Here is a 26,025-nt window from a genome sequence, read left to right on the forward strand (position 1 = left end):
GTGCCTATACCTTTTGGGGTTTCTAAACTCATCATTGACTGGGGTTCTTAAGACCTAGCTCTATTTCATCAGAAGCTATATGTATTAAAATTTAGATTCATTTTTGTGAAAGATACTTTAAAAGATAATAAGGAAGAATATAGTAAAACTAAGTACATTACTTAAATATTTCAAAACCTGGGGCACCTGGGTGGCTCTCAGTTAAGCATCCAACTTCGGCTCAGGTCATGATCTCACAGTCAGTGAGTTTGAGCCCTGAGTCGTGGTCTGTGCTGACAGCTCAGAACCTGGAGCCTGCTTCAGATTCTGTGTCTCCCTCTCTCTCTGCCCCTCTCTCGCTCACTCTCTGTCTTCTAAAAGTGAATAAACATTAAAAAAAATTTTTTTAAACAAATATTTCAGAAGTGTTCAGAAATGACTTTTTAAGTAATTCTTCATGTGTTTTTTTCATTCCCCTTGGCAGGTGATCGAATTATAAAAGTCAATGGAGAAAGTGTTATTGGAAAGACCTATTCCCAAGTAATTGCTTTAATTCAGAACAGGTAAGATTCTTGAAATATATATGATTAGTTTTGGCCAAAGATGGGTGTTTATAAATCAGTGGAGCAAGTAGATTTAATACATTATTGTCTATATCCTACAATGGGATGTGCAGATGCAGGACTTTCCCTCAAAGTGGATGACGCATTTGAGAATTGCCAAGAATGAACTACCTAATGGTAGCCTAACTTGGGGGCTTTGCTTTAGCAAGTCTATCAGATTTATGATTAAAGTCCTTTAGAATCTAAAAGGAACACATGCTGGATTTAATGTAAGTTCCCCACTTTTACTTGCAACGACAATTGCATTTCTAATTTGTTTATAATAAAAATGTAGATAAAAGCCAATATAATTTATTTTAAAACCTCTTAGATATCTTTATATACTTATTGAATAACATTCTTAGTGACAATTTATTCATTTGTTTTAATAAAGACAGCAAGAAATTCTCTTTGAATCTATCTGCTGTCTACGTTCTACCAGAATGATAGAATTTGGAATTCTAAAGGCAAATAAATATGTGTAGACGGTGAGATCTCAAAGATAACTTGGCCCTATCCTCTTCCTGTCTACCACACACATAGAAGAATTTTCTTAATTATAAATAAATAACATTGAAAGCCAAAGTGGTTACCATATTGAATTCCTGTCAAATACTACTGACCATGACTGGGTCCCATTGTCCAGATCATCCCTACTGTAATTAAATTGAAGTTCACTATTTTCTGAAGACTTTTATCAAAATCTTCTAACCATGTCTAAAGCAGGTCATGATATAATCTAAGTTATTTACACTAATGCCCTAATACATTGTCGTTTTTATGCTTAAGTAATGTGATTGCGATTTATTGCTCTCTGAGTATTCTTTTTACTGTTTTAATATTTAATGAACTTCTTAGAGGAAGCAAGTCTTAAATCTTGCCTCTAGTGTTGGATTCTAGGTGTTCTTGACAGTGACCCCTATTTGATCTTAAGTATTGGAGAGAATAGGGGGCTGGCGAAAAATTTAAACCCAGTCTAGAGGCAGTGGGGAGATCACTCAAATTTTTATTCCCTTAAAATAATTTAGATCATCATAAGTACACCACTATGTTTTATCAATTTGTAGTTTAAGAATTTTTTGTGTATTTGTTAACATCTCTTCTTTAAAAATAGTATTTTTCTAAGTAACCATAACTTAATCTTTGTCCCTCAAAATCCACATGAAGTTTTTTTTTGTTTTTGTTTTTGTTACTGGTGCAATTCATCTCTCAGGATAATAACACTTTGGAATGACAGTCTTGAGTTTTCAGCCAATAAAGCAATTTGAAAAATAGAGAAAAACTGTTTTTTCATTATCTTATTTTCTTTTAAAAAATTGTGTTCCTTTTGTCTGCAGTTGGTAGCAAATGGATAATGCAGCACAAAGCCATTGAGATTCTGCAGTGTATTAATGTAAAAATGTATCCTTGCAGAAGAATTTATCTAAACATCAGTATGTATTTTCTACGAGCTCTAAATCTTGAAATACAAGTACCTACATATTTTATCAATAAAATTTATTTGAACCTGTGGTTCTTACAGTTTATACTATGCTCAGCATTTATGAACCTGATAATAAGGGTTCAAATTGAACAAAATGTGACACCAGTAAAGTATTAGGTTTTGTTTTCTTTTTTTTGTTGTTTGATTGTTTCTTAATCTCTTGATTGTATTGGGGGAAGAAAAAAATCTGTCTGATATTGTTAGGTTAGATACTAAATCACTTGACGGGGCTAGCCCACCATCCGTGCCTTTCCTAAATGTAATTCTAGACCATAGGACTCAGTATACACCCCTTTGTACTTTTTTGAACCTAGAGAAACTTCTCTGTCATTATTAGCAGGATAGTTATAGTACCAAAATAAAGTGAGACTTTGAGTTGTTTCTGTAAAGGCTTTAAAGTTAAGTCAGAGAAGAAAGCAAATAGTTGAGACACTATATGAGTTTTTAAAAATGAGTCGTTTTGATAGTTATGATGGTGAACTCTGATTTCCTTCACTCCTGAGGCCAAGAGGGAATATTTCACAATTAAGATGTTTAATATTACTTAAAATGTTAAGTTTGAGGTTTCTTTGGTTATTTTCATGTGAATGTATTTTTAACTTGATAGTGAAAATATGTGGTAAAAAATTAGAATTCTTTTTGTGACTTGAATTAAAATAATAAATAAATATATGCTGAAGAGTTCTGTTCCAGGAATATTTAACATAAGTAATATACTTCATGTTCCTAAATTAGAAACTCGTTATAAAGAAGATTTACCTGGTTATGAATAGCTCTAACATATGCCCTCTTTTGTTCATAATTAGCTTATATGTATAAAAGTGACTTCTTTTTCTAATGATTTGGGTTTGAAAAGTAAAGATAAAAATCAGAATCAAACTCATAAGCAAATTTAACAAATACTTTTGGGCTAGCTGTTTTTTTGTTTTTTTTTATACACTTGCTCCTCCCCTAAAATAATTTTTATATATATTCAATTTCAGCGATACAACATTGGAACTTAGTGTTATGCCAAAAGATGAAGACATTCTCCAAGTGGTAAGTTTTATTTATTTAAATCTGAATTGTTCAACAGTCTTGAGCACTAATAAAAATCCTTTAAGGATGGACTTTAAAGGTAGACTGAATAAAAAATTCTGGGGAAATTCAGCAGAGTCTGAGATTCTGTTTGTTTTACCAAAAAATAAATAAACAAACAAAAAATTGTCAATATTTACAGTTAAGTGACATAAGGATGTTTTATTCATTTTGATAGTGAATTTTTGTCGTTGCCATCTGGAAGGAGATTCCAATCCCTGATGTTGCAGCCTAGGTAGTCCTTTGACCAGAAGTCAAACTTTGGGGCACAGTATATATCCCCAGGAATTAGAATTTCTTTTCTTGTTAGAACAGAGATTTTGTGAAAGCGGTTTCTTAATTTTTCAAGACGTATGACTGTAAATTAACCTACCAAGCAGTGTTGGAACAGTTCAATTCATTCTATTAGAAGGAAAGTTTGCAATGGAGCCTACCCCTTGAGGGAAAAATGTTAGGGTCTTCAAGAGGAAATTATACTATATTGAAGTCTTCAGCATTTAGCCTAAATTTTCCCTCTTTTTCAGAAAGAAAATAAATTGAATAAAATCCCTAACTATTTTATAGAGTTTAAATTTTGCTGAAAGTAAAGAGCTTAGATTTTGCTGAAAGTAAAAAGAAGTAAAATATATATAAATTTATAAAGATATAGAAATTTCATTCAAGAAAATACATCCTCCAATGACTTTGTAGCTCAGTAGAATAAAACAGCATCAGGAAAAGCTTTGAAGTAACACCCTGAAAGCTGACCGCTCCCTCTAAGGAATGGCAGTGGCCACTGAAGTTTGTATTTTTTTAATTCCTTTTAGCAAATAATTAGGGTTTTTTATTATTATTAAAGTACAACATGGAATCTTTGTGATGGGAATGGAAAGGGTAAAGTTGTGTTTTTCATTTATGCGGCATTGGTTTGAATTTAGTTTACATAAGTCTTAAAATCTTCTGTAAACATTTTTTTTCTTTAAAAGAGAGAGAGGGAGAGAGCAAGGGAGGGGCAGAGGGAGAGGGAGAGAAAACCTGAAGCAAGCTCCACACTCAGCACAGAGCCTGACACGGGACTCAACCTCACCACCATAAGGTCATGACCTAAGGCAAAATCAAGAGTTGGACCCTTAATCCACCGAGCCACCCAGGTGCCCTTAAATGTTTTTTTTTTTTACAGAAATGTGATTAAAGCTGATCCTAATGATTCCATTTATCCACTGACATGTAAAGTATAACCAACTAAAATCCATGGAAACCCACCTTGTGTTTAGGAATGGCTTTTTAGGGATAACAGATTACCCTTCTTAAGTAAGTAATTCTTCTGGTGTTGAGATGCCTCACCGAGGAAGGTACAGCCGTCCAGGGTGGTTGTCCTAGGCATACAGAGCTAGCTGTGGAGCACCCACCCTGAGAATTCAGCAGAGTAAGAGAGCAGCAGACACAACCCCTGAAGGCAGCGGGGGGGCACCAGATTAGAAATAAGTGAGGGACTCGAGGCTGATGTTCATCTTACACAAAGGACTGGGAGCTGAGGCACGATGTAGAGGGGGCCTCCCCTCGAATCCTCCGTGGCAATGTGATGGCTCTAAGACAGAATGCATTTCCAAATCAGCTGTGTTCTCATCTTCAGTGGACTCTTTCCTTGCCAAGGGGAAGGCACTGGGTGGATGCTGCTTAGAATGGCCGGCATTGTGCTGAATTCCTAGGACAGGAATCGAGCACAGAATTACCATCGCAGCCTGCTGTGTGCTTGCTGAAGAGAACAATGTGGAAGTGGCAGCCGTGGAGGGAATCATTTTCTAATTTCAGGATCAGTGAAAAATTAGGTTACTTCGTCTGTCATGTTGTATTTTCTTTAAGATATATCTATTTAAAACAATACAAATCATTGCATGCACGGGGAAAAGTTGGTTCACTTGAGTGGCAAGAACACACAGATCTTCAGAGTTCATTCGTAAAGCGTTCTGGTAAAGTTGTAACAAAATTCACTTTTAAAGATGGTATTTGAATTATTTTAATCTTACGAAATTAAAAGCATATGCCCTGAATGATAAAAGGAAACCTCACTTTTAAACTCAGCTTTCACTCACATTTGAATGTACTATAATTCATGAGAAAATCAAAGGCATGTATATGATTAATGCCTACTATGCGTTGTTCTCTAAAGGACTGTAGAACGCAGTACCTTCTTCTCTGCATAAATGTTTTTAGCTGTAATAGCTATGAGTGCCATTTTTTAAAGCTATTATAAAACACAAAGAGAATCCGGGATTTAAAAAAAACCTATGTAGAAATTCTTCTTACAGATTCTAGAGTTAAAATGGTCTGTAAGGGCCTTAAGTATTTATCTTGGTCTTAAGTCTGTTACCCAAAGTATATGCTTTTATTTATTTATTTTTTTTTACAAATAGTTTATTGTCAAATTAGTTTCCACATAACACTCAGTGCTCATCCCCACAAGTGTCCTCCTCCATGCCCATCTCCCCCTCCCCCCCACATCCATCAGTCCTCAGTTTTTGTCAGCATTCAAGAGTCTCTCATGGTTTGCCTCTCTCCCTTTCCCCCACCATTTCCGCCCTTCTTCTCCCCCTTGTTCCTCCGTCAAGTTCCTCCTAATCCTCCTATACGTGCAAACATATGATATTTGTCCTTCTCTGCCTGACTTATTTCGCTCAGCATAACACCCTCAAGGTCCATCCATGTTGCTACACATGGCCAGATTTCATTGTTTCTCATTGCCATGTAGTATTCCATGGTATAGATAAACCACATCTTCTTGATCCATTCATCTGTTGATGGACACTTAGGCTCTTTCCATGTTTTAGCTATTGTGGAGAGTGCTGCTATGAACATTGGGGTACATGTGCTCCTATGCATCAGCATTTCTGTATCCCTTGGGTAAATTCCTAGCAGTGCTATTGCTGGGTCATAGGGGAGTTCTATTGTTAGTTTCCTGAGGAACCTCCACACTGTTTTCCAGATGGGCTGTACCAGTTTACATTCCCACCAACAGTGTAGGAGGGTGCCCGTTTCTCCACATCCTCGCCAGCATCTAGAGTTCTCTGATTTGCTCATTTTAGCCACTCTGACTGGCGTGAGGTGGTATCTCAGTGTGGTTTTGATTTGTATTTCCCTGATGAGGAGGGATGCTGAGCATCGTTTCATGTGTCTGTTGGCCATCTGGATGTCCTCTTTGGAAAAGTGTCTGTTCATATCTTCTGCCCATTTCTTCACTGGGTTGTTTGTTTTTCAGGCGTGTAGTTTGGTGAGTTCCTTATAGATGCTGGATATTAACCCTTTATCTGATATGTCATTTGCAACTATCTTTTCCCATTCCGTTGGTTGCCTATTAATTTTCTGGGTCCAAAATATATGCTTTTAAAGGCATATTTATCCCTGGGGGGTTGAATATTCATTGTAAAAAAAAAAAAAAGCCAGGGGGGGTGGTGCCTGGGTGGCTCAATCGGTTAAACATCCGACTTCGGCTCAGGTCATGATCTCACGGTTCATGGGTTCGAGCCCTGCATCGGGCTCTGTGCTGACAGCCAGCTCAGAGCCTGGAGCCTGCTTTAGATTTTGTGTCTCCCTCTCTGACCCTCTCCTGCTCACACTGTGTCTCTCTCTCTCTCTCTCTTTCAGAAATAAATAAAAACATTAAAAAATTTTTTTTAAAAAAGTAAACATGAACATTTTTACAACCGTTGTAGAAATTGCTTGCCCAAGTGAAAGCTTCTCATAGTTTGTATGTGTTTGCCTGGGCGACAGCAGGGCTGTGCATTCGTGGAATTTTCTTTTCTTAAAGTGATCGATGGACCAAATTGTTCTAGAGGGGCTCAGCTCATCTTGGCATAGAAAATTTAATTTAGTTTAAAATTCTACTCATGGAAGGATAGGTATATAGTAATAAATTTCATAATTACAGATGACTAGTCCTGTCATATTGGAAAACATGAAATAAAATTAAGAAGAATTCATTGTGTTCACTACCAGTGCCCATAGTAGTGCTCCTGTACTCAGCAGGCTTATTTTCTAAACCAACACCTATTTTCTAGATTAGCAATATGAATAGTATTACATTCATTTTAGTCATTTTTGACGTATTAAAAATTTTTTTTTACCGTTTATTCATTTTTGAGAGAGAGATAAAGTGTGATTTAGGGAGGGGCAGAGAGAGAGAGGGAGACCCAGAATTGGAAGCAGGCTTCAGGCTCTGAGCTGTCAGCACAGAGCCTGACATGGGGCTCGAACCCACAAGTGGTAAGATCGTGACCTGAGCCAAAGTCAGATGCTTAACCGGCTGATGTATTTAATAACGGTATTTTAGGCTGTGATATTTTAGACAGCTTTATGTTTTTAAGGTATTATTACAACATAAAAAACTCTCTTCCATTTTCAAAAAAACAACAACAAAAAAAAACCAGAAACAAAGCCTAATTGGTTGTTTCATTACCCTCCCAAATGTTGGCTATGCATGAACGAAGTAGCATCAAGTCACCAAAAAGGGGTGCTGACTGAAGAGAACCCTTTCTCGAATGGGCTCATGACCGGAGATCTAGACCCGACCCTTCTTGTCAGTGGATGCATCATGAGATTTTGTTAAGCGTCTGGCTTACTGGACTCAAAATTAAATTTCACGGTGATCAGTCCTGATAGCTGTGGAGATTTGTGGGTGTGTCTAGTGTTTGACCAGGGCGCTGTGAGCCTGCTGTGTGCCGTCGTGTGTTAATAAACACAGCAAGGTTAAACAGCTTTTGTAGCCGCCAGGGAAGAAAGCAGCGGTGCTAGGACTTGAGCCCAGGCAGGTCTGAGACCAACACCTGTTCTTTAACCTAAACCACAGCCCTTTACTGCCCGCAGATGCAGATGAGGAGTTAAGTGGCTTCGGAGGGTCACACGGTTAGTGTCGGAGCTGTTGTTCTCACTCATGTCTGGACTTTGAGTTCAGTGCTCTATCCGCTACTCTGTGAAAGCGCCATATAAATTAGAGAGTGTAGTTTAACCAAAGTTTGTCTTTAGATTTATCAGAATTACTTCCAAATTAATTATTTAGTATGTTCCGTAATCAGTATAATATTGTATTTAAAATGAGGTAACCATTTGTCAAGTGTGCATCAAGGTGGTCCTGCCTGGAGTAGGGAAGCAAGAGTAGGAATTCTGGAAGGTTCTTTGCTCTTTTGCAAGTTTGCATTTACTTTATTCTGTTTTAAAATCCACTTTTAAATATTTATAATCTGAACATGCTTGTTATAAAAGTCACTAATAATTTAGAAAGATCTAAAGTTTCCACACCACCCTTCTCCCACACCCCACCTTGCTATGTTTGGCATGTATTTCATTATACAGACAGACATATAATTATTTTTTATTTTATCATAGGTAATAGTATTAAATTCATAGGCCAGCCTGTTAAGGTGAAATGGTAGGCAGGAATTTCAATCTTAACTTAGTTATTCTGCAAGGTTTTCTTGTTTGTTTTTTAACCACTTATTAAACAATAAATATGGAATAGTAATAGTATTATAATAGTAATAGGTATGCTAATAGTGATTTTGATGCAACTCTATTAAAACTGAACTGGAAGCTTATTTTAGGATTAGTTACTATTAGATTCTATATATATAATCAAGATTCAGACTGTTAAATTTTATTTAATATGCTGTTTACAATTCTGATTCCAGATGAGGAATTCTGTGGGTCATTTTTCTTTCCTTACATTCCTCACCCCCAACCCCTCTCTTTTTAAGGAACCTTTTGGATCTGTAGGCAGCGTTGCTGCTACTCTGTTTTCGTTTGGTATGATTTTTATTTTTAAAAGATAAGCTTTTAAACTGCTAAAGTACTATAAGATATAAAAATTAACTCCTAGGTAAAGGAAAGCCAAGGAAGAATATTGAATGGTATATAAAATGGCCTAATGCAAAACATGGGCTAGAATTTTTTTGTCATAGCCTGTTGAGTTCAATTGAGGAAAATTTAAGTGTTTTCTAATTCCATCCAAATATCTGCATATGTTGTAAGGTATCCATTTGGGCTTACAGCTGATGTAAAAATAAAAATTAATAAGAGCCAAATATGCAGTTATTATGACATTGATTTCAAAAATATCTGGGCCATCCCATTTCAGACAAACTTCTTAATACACATGATGTTGACATTATTATAAAAGAACATAAATTGGCATCGTCGCATATGAATTACTTGGTTTACATGATATCTGGGCTATTTAATTGGCTCCCACTGACAATTCAAAGATTCCCAATATGTAGGAATTTATGTAGTTACAACACTGATATGTCAGATCATGATGTCTCAGTGGAAGAGTTGGTGCTTTTCCACTCAGCACTCAAGAAAAAGTATCCCGCAGTCTCACAGCCGTGAGCAGGTTATAGAGTTTTCGGTTCTGTTCCCAGAAGGTAAAACCTCATCAATGGGTTTCTGTTCACCTCAAAAAGCTGCATATTGTAACCTATCCCAGATGATTCGCCCACCGTTTGCTCAGCCCCTGATTAATACTTTCCTCCTTGAAGGAGTCTAAAGTGGTCCTTAGTAGGCAGCTTGTTTTCCAGAGGAATACTTAAAAGCAATCATGGGAGAAGAGGATTCTTTACAATGCATATTGTCTATTCCTAATTTACTTCCCTAAACTTATTCTGGCGCTAATTTATGTCTGTAGCATACCCCTGAGAATAGCCACAGACATGTTTTCCCATAGAATAATTCCCAAGTATGTCCCTGACCTATCTAGACACATACAAAGCCGCAATGGTCTTAGGGCACTGCTGATTTCCCCATGGATCTTAATCGAATGGCAGTGGCACCCAAACTTTATGAGAATGAGGAACTTTCGAAGAGACAGATAAACAAGCTGTTTTAGTATACACGAACTGTGAGAATATGTAAGGAAATTCAGTAATGCTCTTGAATGAGTTCATATTTTATTCATCTCAATTATATCTGCTTATATATCTGTGTAGGATATGCTATTTAGTTAGTCCACTGTTAACCCATGGTCCTTATATATATGTATGTGAGGGCACACTTTGCCATACCTTTACCCAGAAGTGGGAACCCATGAATTTAGCCTATTTAGTATTTAGAGTTGTGATTTGGGCTCTTAGAGATGGTTGAAGTATATCAAGTATTTTTTCAAGTTTTTAATAGTTCCTGTGTTATACGTTTATTATTAAGATAATATTCCTCTCCAAAATTTGAATAAAGGAGGTATCTCTAAATCATTAGTTCCAGCAGAAATTCTAGTTGTATTAAATCCCCTTCAGGGGTGTCTGGGTGGCTCAGTCAGTTAAGCGTTCAACTTCAACTCAGGTCATGGTCTCGCAGCACTCGTGGGTTTGAGCCCCACGTTGGGCTCTGTGCTGACAGCTCGGAGCCTGGAGCTGCTTCAGATTCTTTGTCTCCCTCTCTCTCTGTTCCTCTCCGGCTTGCGTTCTCTCTCTCTCTCTCTCTGTCTCTCAAAAATAAACATTAAAAAAAATTTTTTTTAAAGACCTTCAAAAAATATGGGTATGATGGCCAAATAAGCTTGTCATTTCCCCTTGAGTTTAATAATGCACATTCATGTAGGAGAGGTTTTTAGCGGGCAGGAAGTCTACCAGTGAAGCCTTCATTGCATCACTAAGCATGGAGAATACTCTCCGCCCCCCTCTTTTAGGTGATGCTTAATAAAATTGTACAAACACACCGTGGGAATTACTGTACCAGACTGTTCACTCACCCAGACGCAATTTTCCTGCCATGGAAAAAATATTGGTGTGAATATAATCAGCATCAAAAAGATAGTCTTGTTATGGGCATGTCCCCATCTATATTTTGATTGACTGTATTCATGCCTTAAAAACATTATGGCATGCGTATTCCCTTTGATCTGCTCGCTTAGCTTTTTCACCGCATTCTGGTTTACATTCTATAATATCCATTATAAGTTTTAAAGAATTACTCTGGAAGTAATATTTTTATGTCTATCCAGGAATTATTTTCTTACGCTAGTAAAACAGGACACAAGGTACAGTGTGGAAAGATCTTAATTTCTGAGCAAACCATATTTAATAAAACAGTCATTCTTTCTCACCAAGTCACCATGTAAAGACAGCCACCATCAGCTGACAGCTTGTGGTCGTGCTCTGATTTACAGGGGAAGGAGGAGGTTGTACTATTTTAAATGCATAATAAAGCATTCGCTTCGTCATCTGGAAGCAGAGCTGGAAGCGGCTCGGGGGAAATGAGAGGCATCACTGTCGCTATCGCGGAAGGGAAGCTTTGTGGCACGTTAGCAGACAGCAGTGCAGATCGAAGAAAATACCTGTTAGGGATGCTTGTCACCAGACGCATTTTGCCCTCAGAAATGGTAGACGAATCAAATAAGAACCAGATAAAAGCCTGAGAAAAAGACGCTCAGAAGGATACTGAAGTTATTCTTTACGCTTCACTGCCCTTTACTTCTCTTGGTACCTTCCAGAGAAATCAGTATAGATGTATTTTTAGCTTGCTGTTACCAGCATCAGTATGACAACATGATTCTGTCTTGATATCAGTAAGCAGCTTCTACTATGTTTTCCTATTTTCTGCTAGCTACAGTTTACAAAGGATGTCACAGCTCTGGTAAGAAACGCACAGAAGCCATTGCCTTGCTTTTTAAGTTCTGTTTTATAGAGATTTGTAATAAGCCAACCTATTAAAACTGTAAGTTTGCTTAGAGAAACCCCTCCATAATTTTAATCTTACTAATTTGCAGAACGTGTTTGTGATGTATGTTTTTCTTTCTTTTCTTTTCTTTTTTTGTTTTTATGTTTGGTTTTCTTTTGAATCTTATGCATAACTGGTATTAAAACATAACATTTACCTGTATGTGTATTTTTTTTTTTTTTTAAGTATCTCCCCTTCTCTTTTTCCTTGGTACTTTGCTGTTGTGTTTGTGGCCGCACTTGGGCTTGGCAAGCTGTCTGATGCAAAGGCAGGATGTGATGATCGACATGAATTAAGCTTGTTTTGATTCGGGGAGGATGTGTAACATGATACCACACCTCATGGTCTCAGATACCGGCACAGTATTCAGTTGCATCAATTAGTCCTGTTTTATTGCATCTCTGTCCTTAATTTCAGTTATTTTGAAGTTTTAAAATATACTGCTAGATAATTTCACCATTAACGGATAAAAAATAACTTGAGCTGCATGCCTGCCTGTTAGTGATAGAGAAATGTCTCCTTATAGTAAGTAAAAGAGACCAAATAAATTCGTGCCATATAATTTTGCATTTGCTTAAAGTAAAAAATAAAAATTACATACAGAACGATGAATTACTTTTTCCTACTTGGGGTCTTTAATATACATGCTTAATTTAAGCCTGCCTATTTTCTCTGATTTTAAATAGTAAAATATTTAGCATAGCTTAGGACTTAATTTATCCAAATAGATTCTTTTTAAGGACTCAGTAATCATTAATGGACAAGACACTGCCCAATATGTTACATTTAATTTATGCTAGCAGTGGTGCTTAAAATAAAAAAGGCACTTGGCTAAGATTTTTAATATTTTCACCTCACTCTGGCAAAAGATCAAAATGTTCTCTGGCAAAATGATCAGAATGTTGCTGAGATGTGTCAGGCAGCCATTTAACCTGTCCGATGCTGAAAGACCATCAAACTGGACTGGGGAAAATTTTAGAAGCAACAAGGCTCTATCTAATTGGTGAGGGAGAAAATTGGTGTGTTTCAGTCTTTCAAGAAAACAGGCATTTGTCATTTATATTTGTTGCAGATGCTACAGACCATATGATTTCTGAAAGACTAGCCCTTTTCTAAATCTGTGGAGCATCCTTACGTTGTGCTTGCATGCTTGCTTCAGTTACTGTCACTTCAGAAGAAGGCAGGGCACAGTAAAATCAAATAGTGCACTGCAAAAGCGGAAGCTGTTGTGCCTTCTGTGAATTTTAAATGACGCTTTTTTCTCGTTTCCATGTAGGCGTACTCTCAAGATGCCTACCTGAAAGGCAACGAAGCCTACAGCGGAAATGCCCGCAATATACCTGAACCCCCACCAATTTGCTATCCCTGGCTGCCATCTGCCCCTTCAGCCATGGCACAGCCAGTTGAAATCTCTCCTCTAGATTCATCGTCGAGCAAACCGCAAACCACCACACCAGTCCTGACACAGCCTGGCAGGGCCTATAGAATGGAAATACAAGTGCCTCCGTCGCCAACAGATGTTGCAAAGTCCAACACGGCAGTGTGTGTTTGCAATGAAAGCGTAAGGACTGTCATTGTACCTTCTGAGAAGGTTGTAGATTTGTTAACTAATAGAAACAACCATACAGTTCCTTCACATAGAACTGAAGAGGTGAGGTATGGCATAAATGAGCAGACCGCTTTGAAAACAGTGTCAAGAACCACGTCGCCGCCGTCATCCATTCCCACTGCCCATCTGATTCATCAGACGACAGGCTCCAGATCGTTGGAACCTTCTGGAATCTTACTTAAATCCGGCAATTACAGTGGACATTCGGAAGGAATCTCGAGCAGTAGACCTCAAGCTGTGGATTCTCCTTCCGTCCCTGTTAATCACTATTCTCCAAATTCCCATCAGCACATAGACTGGAAAAACTATAAAACGTACAAAGAGTATATTGATAACAGACGATCGCACATAGGCTGTCGGACGATTCAAGAAAGACTGGATAGTTTAAGAGCAGCATCTCAGAGCACAATGGATTATAACCAGGTGGTACCAAACCGCACTACTTTGCAGGTACGACGTCGAAGCACCTCTCACGATCGAGTGCCGCAGTCTGTTCAGATCCGACAGCGCAGCGTGTCCCAGGAGAGGCTGGAGGATTCTGTGTTGATGAAGTATTGCCCACGAAGTGCGTCCCAAGGAGCACTGACATCTCCGTCTGTTAGTTTCAGTAATCATAGAACTCGTTCATGGGATTACATCGAGGGACAGGGTGAAACCTTAGAAAACGTCAATTCTGAAGGCCAAATACCCGATTCAAATGGAGAACGAAAACAAACTTACAAGTGGAGTGGATTTACCGAGCAGGATGATAGACGAGGTATTTATGAAAGACCTCGACAGCAGGAAATTCATAAGCCTTTTCGGGGTTCAAATTTTACCGTGGCCCCGAGCACTGTTAATTCTGATAACCGGCGAATGACTGGCAGAGGAGTGGGGTCTGGGTCTCAGTTTAAAAAAGGGCCAACAGATCTAAAAACACTGCAGTCCAACAGAAATTTTCAGACTACCTGTGGAATGTCATTGCCTCGAGGTATTTCACAAGACAGGTCACCTCTTGTGAAAGTCCGAAGTAATTCTCTGAAAGCGACTTCCACGCACGTCACAAAACCATCATTTAGCCAGAACTCACTTGTTTCTGCCAAAGACCAAAGACCAGTAAATCACTTGCATCAAAACAGTCTATTGAATCAGCAGACGTGGCTAAGAACCGAAAATGCCCCTGATCACCAGGTGGAGACGGGGAAACCCCCGTCTTTACCTGGAGCTTCTGTTAAGCCTGTCCCTCAGATGATCGAGAACTCCGGCACTTCAGATTTAGAATTATCTCTCCCTCAAAGAAATCAAGATTTAAATTTACGAGAGGCCGAAATGCAGGAATCGAATACTTTAGATAATAAAGAAACTGTCATTCTAAGAGAAAAGCCTCCGTCTGGTCGCCAAACACCACAGCCTTTAAGGCATCAGTCTTACATCTTGGCAGTAAATGACCAGGAGACAGGGTCAGACACTACCTGTTGGCTGCCTAACGATGCACGCCGAGAGGTCCATATAAAAAGAATGGAGGAAAGGAAGGCTTCAAGTACCAGCCCACCTGGGGACTCCTTGGCATCGATCCCATTTATAGGTGAGCTTATTCATAGTCCGTGGCCGCTCTGTCAAATATTTTGCAGATCTTTTCAGTAAAGTATTATTTCTAGTTCAACAGTCATAAAAACTTTACACTGGGATTTTAAACCATTTGTTCTGAATCTCCCGCGCTGTGCTAAGACCAGAGCCATAAGCTTTTACCCTCGAAAATTATTTCAAGTGACAATTTTTCTTTTTTATTTTAACATTATGTACTCAATAGCTTTTTTTTTTTTTTTTGATAAAAAAATTCCCCATCTGGGGCCAAGGGACTCAGCAAACCAAATTGTACCTCGTTGATGATAATATATGAATATCAAAAGCCAAGTAGAACAGTGTTAATAATTAGTAATCAACCTTTCATTTATACAGTGCTTTTTACTTTATTATGTCTTATTTCTTTGGCTTAAATGAATAGACCTCCTCGTTGTCAAGTTACTTTGACTTGGAGTAAATCTTGGGATAGGTTTGGAAAAGTTACTTAAATTATAAGGATGTGCCCCAGTTTAGAACAACTGTTATGTTTACTTACAGTTTGTCTGCTCCCACACACTCTAGGCTTATTCTCCACAATGCAGCTAGTGTGGTGTTTAAAAACGTAAATCAGGGGCATCTCGGTGGTTCAGTCGGTTAAGCATCTGACTCTCGGTTTCTGCTCAGGTCATGATCTCACCATTTGTGAGTTTGAGCCCTGCATCAGGCTCTGCACAGTGCAGAGCCTACCTGGGATTCTCTCTCCCTCTCTCTGCCCCTCCCAACTCACGCTGTCTCTGTGTCTCTCAGAATAAATAAACTTAAAAAAAATTTTTTTTAAATAAAGTAAAAATGTAAATCAGATCATTCCACTCCTCCAACCAGAACCCCCTGTTTACTTTCCTCCTTATCCAGGAGAGAATTTCAAATCCTACTGTGGCCTTCAGGGCCCTCCATGATGTGCCCCCATCCTGGTGCAGTAGGGGCAGAGACAGGGTCCCAAGTGGGCTCCTCTGTGCATGCATATTGATCTCCAGCCACCCTGGCCTCCTTGCACTTCTGGAACATGCCAGGCATGCTTTGGGGCCTTGGTACTGCCAGTTCCCAGCCCCGGAACACCTTCCACAGATAGTCACAAGACTCCCTCACCACATTCAGGTCTGTGCTCCAGTTATTACTTTATCAAAGCAGACTTTCCTCACCAGCCCATCTAAAATAGGTACCCCCTCCCCACGTACACAGAACCTGACATTCTCTATCCCCTTAAGCTACTTCATTTATCTTCATATAACTTCTTTCTGCTTGATACATCTTAGATTTTTTATTACATGTTTCCCTGTACAGCTAAACCATAAGCTTCATGAGAGCCAGAATTTTAGATCTCTTGTCTACATCTATAATCTTAATACCTAGTATACTGCCTGGCATAGAGAAGGCATTCAGTAGATGTTTGTGAAATAATAGGCAAGGGAGATAATTTTTGAGATGATGGTTAAATGTATAGCAAAATGAAAAAAAAGTTCTCGGGGCACCTGGGTGGCTCAGTCGGTTGTGCATCTGACTTCGGCTCGGGTCATGATCTCATGCTTCGTGAGTTTGGGCCCCGCATCAGGCTCTGTGCTGACAGCTCAGAGCCTGGAGCCCGTTTCAGATTCTGTGTCTCCCTCTCTCTCTGCCCCTCCTGCCCTAGCGCTCTGTCTCCCTCTCCCCCAAAAATAAAAACATTAAAAAAAAAGAGTTCTCATCATAGTTACTTGCAGCCCTAACCCATAATCTACTCACAGGATTATCTTGTATGTCCTTAGAATTACCTTTACTTAACAGTGAGAAGTTTAAGCTATAGAGAGATTAAATAACTTCCCTGAAGTCACACAAGTAACAGACAGTAGAAACTGACACTTGGCCCCCTGATTCAGCCTCATCACAGAGCACAGCTCCAGAGCGAGCATTTATATAGATGCTTTGTGAGGAACGCCCCCTGGAGCTGTGTGATGCAGGGGCCTTCTTTTGATGTCACGGCAGGTACTTATACTCACCCTGATACCCCATAAGTTCATGGAGGCTTCTCCATAATTTTATAGTATAATGTGCTTCTCTTTGAGCAACATTTCAAGGTTTTTCTTTTCTAGAGAAACTTTTTAGATCTCCTGGGCTATTGGATAATCAGGCAACACTATCAGAATCAGCTTTTTTTTCCATGTTTATTTGTTTCTGAGACAGGGAGAGTGCACGTGCGCGTGTGCAGGAGGTGGGGGAGAGAGGAACTGAGGATTCAGAGTGGGCTCCTCACTGACAGCAGAGAGCCTGTGGTGGGGCTTGAACTCACAAACCATAAGATCATGACCTGAGCCGAAGTTGGACGCTCGGCCAACGGAGCCACCCAGGCCCCCAGAATCCTTTTAAGAAAGTTCTGTGTAACTTATATTTTTTAAAATAAATATTATATATTCAAGTTATAAACATTGTGGGGAATCTCAACCTAAATTGTACTCATATTTATATTCATACCCTTATGTCCAAGCTCAGAGGATAGAACTTTGTCATAAATGGAATCTTATACATCATCTATTCATTTTATAGAAAGTAACTGAGGACTAACGATTCTTTTATGATTATTTCTAAACATAAAAGTCCCTACAACCTGTGGTTGTTGTTTGATAAACCTATGAGATTATACCAGAATGAAGACATCATATTTTCTTCCTGCTTCATAAGAACAATATAATCAGATTATATTGGAATAATAAAAAATGTGCTAGGTATATCTTTTAATAGTTCTTCCTAGTTATCTATGCTTTGAATAGATTAAAAAAAATCAGTTGTTAGGGGCCCCTGGGTGGCTCAGTTGGTTAAGCGTCTGACTCTTGCTTTCGGCTCAGGTCATGATCTCATGATTTGTGAGTTTCAGCCCCGTGTCGGGCTCCATGCTGACCTAGCAGAGCCTGCTGTGGATTCTCTGCCTCCCTCTCTTTCTGTCCTTCCCCTCTTACTCTCTCTCAAAAATAAATAAGCATTAAAAAAAATCCATTGTTACTGAAGAACTTTGGATAATATATAAAATAAAAACCTTTATAATTCCATATGCATGTAGCCTTAGAGAAATTATTAAACTATTTTGTTTATTCACTAAAAATAAAAATGCTCAACTTACTAGTTCTGATTACATTCTATATTAAGTACTTCTTAGTACAATTTCATATTTACCTCCTAAAACCTTAATATATAGCATATGATTACTGTGGTGTGTCAGTTATACCATAAACACTGGAACAGGGCGGGATAACAAACTGAAATACAAACAGAGAATTTATTTCACTATGTTTCTAAATGTAAGGTTGTCCATCAACACAAGCATTCTTAAATGTTTCTATGCCCTTGTGGATAATGCCATGCCTCTTGAGTTTTTAATTGTATGCTGTTTGAAGTAAAGGCATTGAAAACAATTTTGATATTTATCTAATTTTTAGAGCACAATATCAAAAGTATAATTTCTTTTGCTTAATACTTGCCTTTTTCTTTTTAATGTTTATTTATTTTGAGAGAGAGAGAAATGAAAAAAACAGTGATCAAATAAATTGAGAAATGCTGGGTTTAAATAGCTATACAAGTTTTGTTTCTTTGTCTTTACCATAGTACTCTTAGAATCACTGATGTGCTGCTATATATTTTCTAGGTAGGTAGGATATGATACAATGTTTCTCAGAAGTATTTGACCATGAATCCTTTTATTTAGAGCATCCGTGTTTAATATATCATAAAACACACTTTGAAGAATATAGTTGATGGCATTTCATGGGACATTTAAAGGGAAGAAATCTAGGTTTGCTTTTGTATTATCACAATCCAGAATGTTAATTTCTGTGATTTTAATAATTATTTTTTGGGGACACCTGGGTAGCTCTGTTGGTTGAACATCTGACTTCGGCTCAGGTCATGATCTTGCAATTTGTAAATAGAGCCCCGTGTCAGGCTCTGTACCAACAGGTGAGATCCTGGAACCTGCTTCAGCTTCTGTGTCTCCCTCTCTCTCTCTCTCTCTCTCTCTCTCTCTCTCTGCCTCTTTTCTGCTCATGCTCTGTCTCTCTCTCAAGAATAAAATTTTAAAAAATTATTTTTTGTTATTTGAAAATATTACAGAAAAATATAATAAGTGCCTTGGCTTTATTCCCAAAATACCAGAGAATGGAGCCCATTCATTTATTTAGTTATTTATAATACAGAGCAAATGATATGTCTTACATAGAGAAAATTTTCCAACATTTTGTTACAGATTTAATGTTTAATATTTCTTTTGGCTCACAAAGATTTAGAGAAATGAAGGAAATAAACCATTTTATTTGTTCTTAAATTAGGAATATCAGTCATTGACAGTATTTTGCTTACCCCCCACCTGCAGTTTATAAAGCTTTACAGTAAGCACTGAAAGTAAATTTTGACTTCTTTGATGAGTAAACACAAAACACAAAATGAGTAATGAGTTCATAAGTAATTTGACATTATAACGGTGGGACTGAAGATGTATTCTACCATGTGGACTTTCTACATTTTTTATAGTACTCATATAATTATTGATATAAAGAAACTATAGCTGTATTTCTCACATTCAGATTTCTTTTCAAATTTGTTTCCCTCACTTTTTAAATTTTTTGCCGTATTTCTAATACTCCTTATTCTCATGCCAAAGTTGGCCAATAGGCACGTACTAGTGTTAGTCTACATAAAATTGAAGTAGACTGGTACAGCCTTACCGGTCCTGCCATTTTAAATCAATTTAGTTTTAAAGCTTGTGAGATACACCTAGATTACAGTGTCCGAAATTTACCCCAAAGGAATGGGAGGGGGTGACTGTCACCTTATATACAACTTCTCCCTCTGGGAGCTCTGGTCTCCTGCTATCGGCAGTGTACCGAGCATCCAACCTCTCTTTTATACTAGTACATTCTGAATCTTTCTACAAAGCAGCTAATCTATATAGAGAAAAGTTATATTCCCCATCTTACAGTCTTTTCATATACCAGTATTCCCACAAGGTGTGACTCCATTGGTACTTAAAACTTAGATCGAGATTTTTTGCTTCTATTAATTGAGTAGTGATATGGAGGTCATTTTTAATAAAATAATCTTAATATAAACTCCCCAAACTTCCGTAGCACTTACAGCCTGCCAAGAATTTCAAGTACAGACTGGTGGGGAATTTAGATCAGGAGTAAATAACCCACCTCATGGATAAGGAAAGTTAAACACACCTAAAAATGTGCTAAGAAATGCTGGCCTTTTTACTCTTTTAAATCTTAGCCCCCAAAAAATCATTCTACATTTAATATTCACCATTCTTAACTCAGATTTCCCAAGATTGAATTGGCACGTTTTCGGTAAATAAATGTATAGGTTCCAAGTTTGTTAACAAATCCGTTCACTGTGGAATAATTTTAGATGCTCATCTGCTTTCCCTTTGGTCTCAGCATTAGCTTTTATCCTAAAATATTTTGCGTTTATCTACTGCACACAATGTAGATTGCCAGGTTGATTTATTTAGGAAAAACTTTTTTTTAACTTAGCACTTATAAAAACTGTGGAATTGTTTTCCTAAAGTAGACTTTCTGGATTTTCTGCCAGTTCTTTAATGTTGATAATAGATCTAGTAGTAGCTACACTCTCAGCTACATATGCTGGTTTTTAAAACAGATCCAGGGACACCTGGGTGGCTCAGTCGGTTAAGTGTGGGACTTCGTCTCAGGTCACAATCTCACGATTCATGAGTTCGAGCCCCGCATCGGGCTCTGTGCTGACAGCTCAGAGCCTGGAGTCTGCTTCGGATTCTGTATCTCCCTCTCTCTCTGCTCCTCCCCCACTCGTGTTCTGTCTCTCTCTCAAAAATAAACAAACATTAAAAAAAATTAAAATAGACCCAAACCTTGAAAGCCCCCTAACAAATCCCTGGTTTAGAAAAACCTAAAGGTATTCTAAATTACTACATAAAAAGTAATTTTGTCCCTGTAGTGAATTTAGTATTGCAGTCCTCTTGGCTAAAATTGACCCTTCTAATAGTGGTCGTCCAGTCTCTGTAAGTGGCTTTCACACAGTCAAACGAGACAGGATCCCCTGCTCAGTCTTCCCCATTCCTAATAGCTTGTTTATCTTACGGGGGAACATTATCATTTGAAAGAAAAATTAGTGAAATTGGTGCCTGATGTTTATTAAATGTTTTTAAAGCAAATGTTAGATTTCTTGAAATTAATACGTACAGTATCTGTCAGCTGGGAGGCTGGGTCATTTTTCGTACACATGGGCCCCTCCCATTCACACGAACCCACAAAATCTTAACACCTTACATTAATTTATCTCATCTGTGCACCTGCAGAAATTCAGCAGAGTAATTGGAGCCATTATCTGCGGTAAATCTAAAAGTAGTGCTTCCACTTTATGTGAATATGGTCCACGCTGTCTTGCCAGCAGGCTGACTGGCCCTGGTATTGACCATGATACCACCCACATTCCTGCCTCTGTTCTCATTTCGTCTCCTGCCTTTCTGGTACCCACTGTAGCAACAGTGCCTCTTAGATTCACCACTCCGCGCCCTTTACTTGAGCACTAACTGCCATATACTCATGGCAAGCATGAATGAAGTCTTCAAGATTCTTCTCACTTCTTAATCTTTTAAAACATCATCTATCTCAGGAACACTTGGGTGGCTCAGTCGGTTAAGCACCCACCTCTTGATTTCAGCTCAGGTCATGATCTCAGTGTTTGTGAGATCCATGTCAGGCTCTGCACTGATGGTGTGGAGCATGTTTGAGATTCTCTCTCTCTCTCTCTCTCTCTCTCTCTCTCTCTCTGTCTCCCTCCCTCCCCTCCCTCCCCCTGCCCCACTTGAGTACATGCTCACTCTCTCTCAAAAAAATAAACATTTTAGGGGCGCCTGGGTGGCTCAGTTGGTTGAGCGTCCGACTTTGGCTCAGGTCATGATTTCACAGTTCATGTTCAAGCCCCGCGTCGGGCTCTGTGCTGACAGCTCAGAGCCTGGAGCCTGTTTCAGATTCTGTGTCTCCTTCTCTCTCTGACCCTCCCCTGCTCATGCTGTCTCTCTCTCTCAGAAATAAATAAATAAATATAAATAAACATTTAAAGAAAATCATCTATCTCATAGGAAGATACAGTATAGGATTTTTGGTAACCAAATCTCAAAATGGCTTTCACAAAGCTAAATGCTTATTTAAATGCATGTCATTGAGCTGATTATTAAAGAGACTTGGTCATAATAATTCCTGTTATGATAATGAATTGAATTATTATTAAAAAATGGGAAAATTTAATTAGGTGATGGCACCCCTTATCAGTGTATATAAAAGTTAATAGGACTTAGTTTCAAGAACTCTAGTTATAACTAATGAAGAGTTTTAGTAAGTAGCGATCTGTTGCTTAATGATCCGGGATGAGAAATCTATGTTACTATATTAGTGGCTTATTTTTTTTAAGTTTATTTCTTTATTTTAAGAGAGAAAGAGAGGGAGAGAGAGAGACAGTGAGCACATGAGCCGGGGGAGGGACAGAGAGAGAGAGAGAGAGAGAGAGAGAGAGAATCCCAGGCAGACTCCGTGTCGTCAGCACAGAACCTGATACGGAGCCTGAACTCATGAAACCTTGAGATCATGACCTGAGCTGAAATCAAGAGGCGAAGGCTTAACCGACTGAGCACCCACTAGCCCCTTAGTGGCTTTATTTTTTAAACATTCTTTCTAACCATACCTTTTTAATTTAATGTATGTGGCGTTTCTTGAGCATGCCATTTTTATCAACCCCATCATTTTCCCACCACTGTTCAGGAACCGGTATTGCTGTTATTGAAGTTAAGTAAAACTTGCCTAGGGAGTTCCGTGTTTTTAGAATTCCTTTATTTCATTATAGTTACATTAGATTAGAAACAAACCTGTGGTATTACTCAAGATTAATCGGTTGTTACTTGTTAATACACAAGAAAGAGCTTATGCTTGCCTACTGAGAAGAGAATTCAACCCGCTATTACCTGTTCATCTCCTTTGATTTAAACTGAGTAGAAGTATCCCAGAAGGCCAATCAAAAGGAAGGATAATTTTCCCATTTGAATTTCTTTTTAAGACAAAGAATACATTAGCATTATTTATTCTCCTTTTCCTTACGGAGAAGGAAAAATCTCAAAAGTTTTTAAACATGCGTTTTGCTTGAGGTGTGGATTGACTTTCTAGGTCATTTGTAGTGAATGTCCCTTCTTATGGTGCACTTTGTTCAATCCATATTTTTAGTAAAAATTATATATATATATGTATATATATGATATATACACTCACACGCACACATATACACATGCACACAGCCATGCTGTTCTGGAAATATATACTTTTACATTAGTTACTGTGTCTTCCAACTTACACTGATTGGCTCCTCCCCTTGCAACATACAGTTTATTCCATCTTTGAATATTAGGCTAACCTCCCTTAAACTATTCTGTAATTTGGGGAGAGGGTTGGATTACCTCTTGGTAGCAGGAGTGAAATAAAAAGCCAAGTTTACTTCAAGGAGCTATTTAGCCATAGTCTATGCCAAAAACTCCAGTAATTTCACTAAGTTGCATAAAATTATTCTCAACTATATTTTTAAAAGATAAACTACATTGATGCCATGCTTTCTTTGAGTAATTATGTGCCCTGTGGGAAAAATTCCTCAGAGCCCAGCTCTTAGAGGAGCCCAAGCCCTCTGGTCTAACCTGCAGCGTTGGACGAGAGGTGTTATGAAAAGGGAGGCTGGTTTGTGAGAGGGAACTAGAAACATGCTGGGCTCTACCTTTGTGTTGGCTGGAATTCTCTTGATTACAAACGATGGAAAGTTGTTTCATATTAGCTCATGCCAAAAAGAAATGTCCGCTCATGGCGAAGAAGTTTTGTGGGTGACCTGGTTCCGTGCGTGGCTGGAGCCAAATACTCAAGTGATTTGTCATCAAGGTTGCGTATCTTTTTCTCGGTTTTGCTTTCTTCATTCTCAGATACTTTTTCTCCACATGGTAGGAAGGATGGCTGCAGGCAACTCAGTTTACTAGTATTTATACTTTTTGCTGCTGGAGGAAGGGAAGAAAAAGACTGCTTTTCTCGGTATCCATATATCAAATCCAATGGAGAGACTGAGTGACGGGTCCTAACTGGATCATATTCTTCACCCTTGGCCTGTCACTGTGGACTCAGTGAGTTAGGGGCCGTGCGCGTATGCCCATCGATAGGAGGGGGTGCTCTGGTGAGCCCCACCGAACCCCAAAGATAGAGTTGGGCAGCTGGCAACATACATTCCCTGCTGTCGTCTTGCAGATGAACAGAAACGAATAGGATAACATCATGAGGTGAAAATATTTGCCAGGTTGTGAGATGAAAAACAGCTGTCCTATTTCATTTAGTTTCATTCTGTTATTTCATCAGTAGTCAGGTTTTTCCAGGGTTGGTTTTTTTTTTTTTCATTTTTATTAGGCTTTTGTATTTCTCCCATGATTTGTCTTTTCATGTGCTTTGACCTTCTGTTACAATTTTAGTTGTTTCTATTTATAAGAGCTCTCAATATCTATTAGGGCTTCTATTTTTTTGTTGTTGTTGTTTGAGAAATAATTCTGCTATTCATCATTTCACAATATGCCGCCTTAATTTTGTCCCTGTCTATATATTTTTTTTAAATGTTTTATTTGTTTCTGACAGAGAGAGAGACAGCGTGAACAGGGGAGGGTCAGAGAGAGAGGGAGATACAGAATCTGAAACAGGCTCCAGGCTCTGAGCTGGCTGTCAGCACAGAGCCCAACATGGGGCTTGAACCCACGAACCGTGAGATCATGACCTGAGCTGAAGTCGGACACTTAACCGACTGAGCCACCCAGGTGCCCCTATATTTTTCTTGACTTGTGAAATTTTATAGATGTTCTTCCAGAATTTTAACTGATAAGAAATAACATTGAAGATTTTTTATTCAGATATGGGTAAGTAGTTTGAACATAATAACTTATAGCTATTCTCTCTTTGGGAAAAAATCCAAATTAAATTATGGAGTATACATTTTCGGTGAGAATTAGTTATTTATCTATTTTTGGAAAACAGTATTTTCCAAAACTAAAATAAAATGTTTGGACACTTAGGTCTGTCTTTTTTACAGGGTAAGAAACAGTACCGCTTTGACTTTTAATATATAACAATTTCAGTTCCCTCCTCCACCTTTTTTTATTGTGAAGAGCTACGGGGCTTTTAGTGAATAAATTCAATTAAGTCCTCATATGGTAAGTGGGTTCTTCGATTATGTAGTTCAGTTTACCCTGAGGGATTATGCCATGTGGTAATAGCAAGTCTATAGCCTTGATAGTTCATAAACATGTTTCACATGCACACTTAACGTCTTGATGTCATATGTGATATGCTTAGGACAGATATGATCAATTATTTTCATCGGACAGAATAAGTTTGATGTTAAAAATATAGAAATTAGTTGAAAATCTGACAGCACACTGGTTTTCTCTTTGGATAGCTAAATAGTGCCCATATTCTTACATTAGAAAATGAGATGAGCCTGAATTATTTTTGGTTTTATGTAATCTATATGTTGGTAATAATGAAAGCAGATGTTAACATTAGGGTCTTACAATTCCAATTAGTCAAGGCGCCGGGGTGGCTCAGTCCAGTGTCCCGCTCTTGGTTTTGGCTCAGGTTATGATCTCACAGTTCGTGGGATCGAGCTCAGTGTCAGGCATGGAGCCTCCTTGGGATTCTCTCTCTCCCTCTCTCTGCCCTATCCCTGCTCACACTCTCTCCCTGTCTCTCAAAATAAATAAATAAACTTTAAAAATAAAATAAAACAAAATCCTGTTAATCATTGCAGTGGAAAAGTTCTCACAGTTTTACAGAGAATAGATAATTGGATTTATTATTAGTATAATTCATAAAATGTGAGGTCATGTAATTTTGTGTATTTTAAAAGTATATCTAGCTTTGTTTGTCTGTCTTAACATAGTAGATCTATTCTAAAGAATGCAAAGACTGAAATGTGTGAGAACAGCG

The 26,025-nt window shown here is 38.2% G+C and overlaps 1 protein-coding gene across 2 annotated transcripts in view; it reads left to right on the forward strand.

The window, feature by feature from the left end:
• Nucleotides 1–26,025, forward strand: part of ARHGAP21 (Rho GTPase activating protein 21) — a 134,436-nt gene that overhangs the window by 84,273 nt on the left and 24,138 nt on the right. For both annotated transcript variants that reach the window (XR_013337173.1, XM_077772484.1), the window contains exons 5-8: nucleotides 464–542; nucleotides 3,048–3,102; nucleotides 11,710–11,739; nucleotides 13,100–14,996. Coding sequence is in view for 1 of the 2 variants with exons in the window: in XM_077772484.1 (XP_077628610.1) it covers nucleotides 464–542; nucleotides 3,048–3,102; nucleotides 11,710–11,739; nucleotides 13,100–14,996 (2,061 nt within the window). In the remaining variant the exon portion in view is untranslated. The remainder of the gene's footprint in view (nucleotides 1–463; nucleotides 543–3,047; nucleotides 3,103–11,709; nucleotides 11,740–13,099; nucleotides 14,997–26,025) is intronic.

The sequence above is a fragment of the Crocuta crocuta genome, unplaced genomic scaffold (genome assembly GCF_008692635.1).
Source record: "Crocuta crocuta isolate KB4526 unplaced genomic scaffold, BGI_CrCroc_1.0 scaffold96, whole genome shotgun sequence".
Classification (NCBI taxonomy): Eukaryota; Metazoa; Chordata; class Mammalia; order Carnivora; family Hyaenidae; genus Crocuta; species Crocuta crocuta.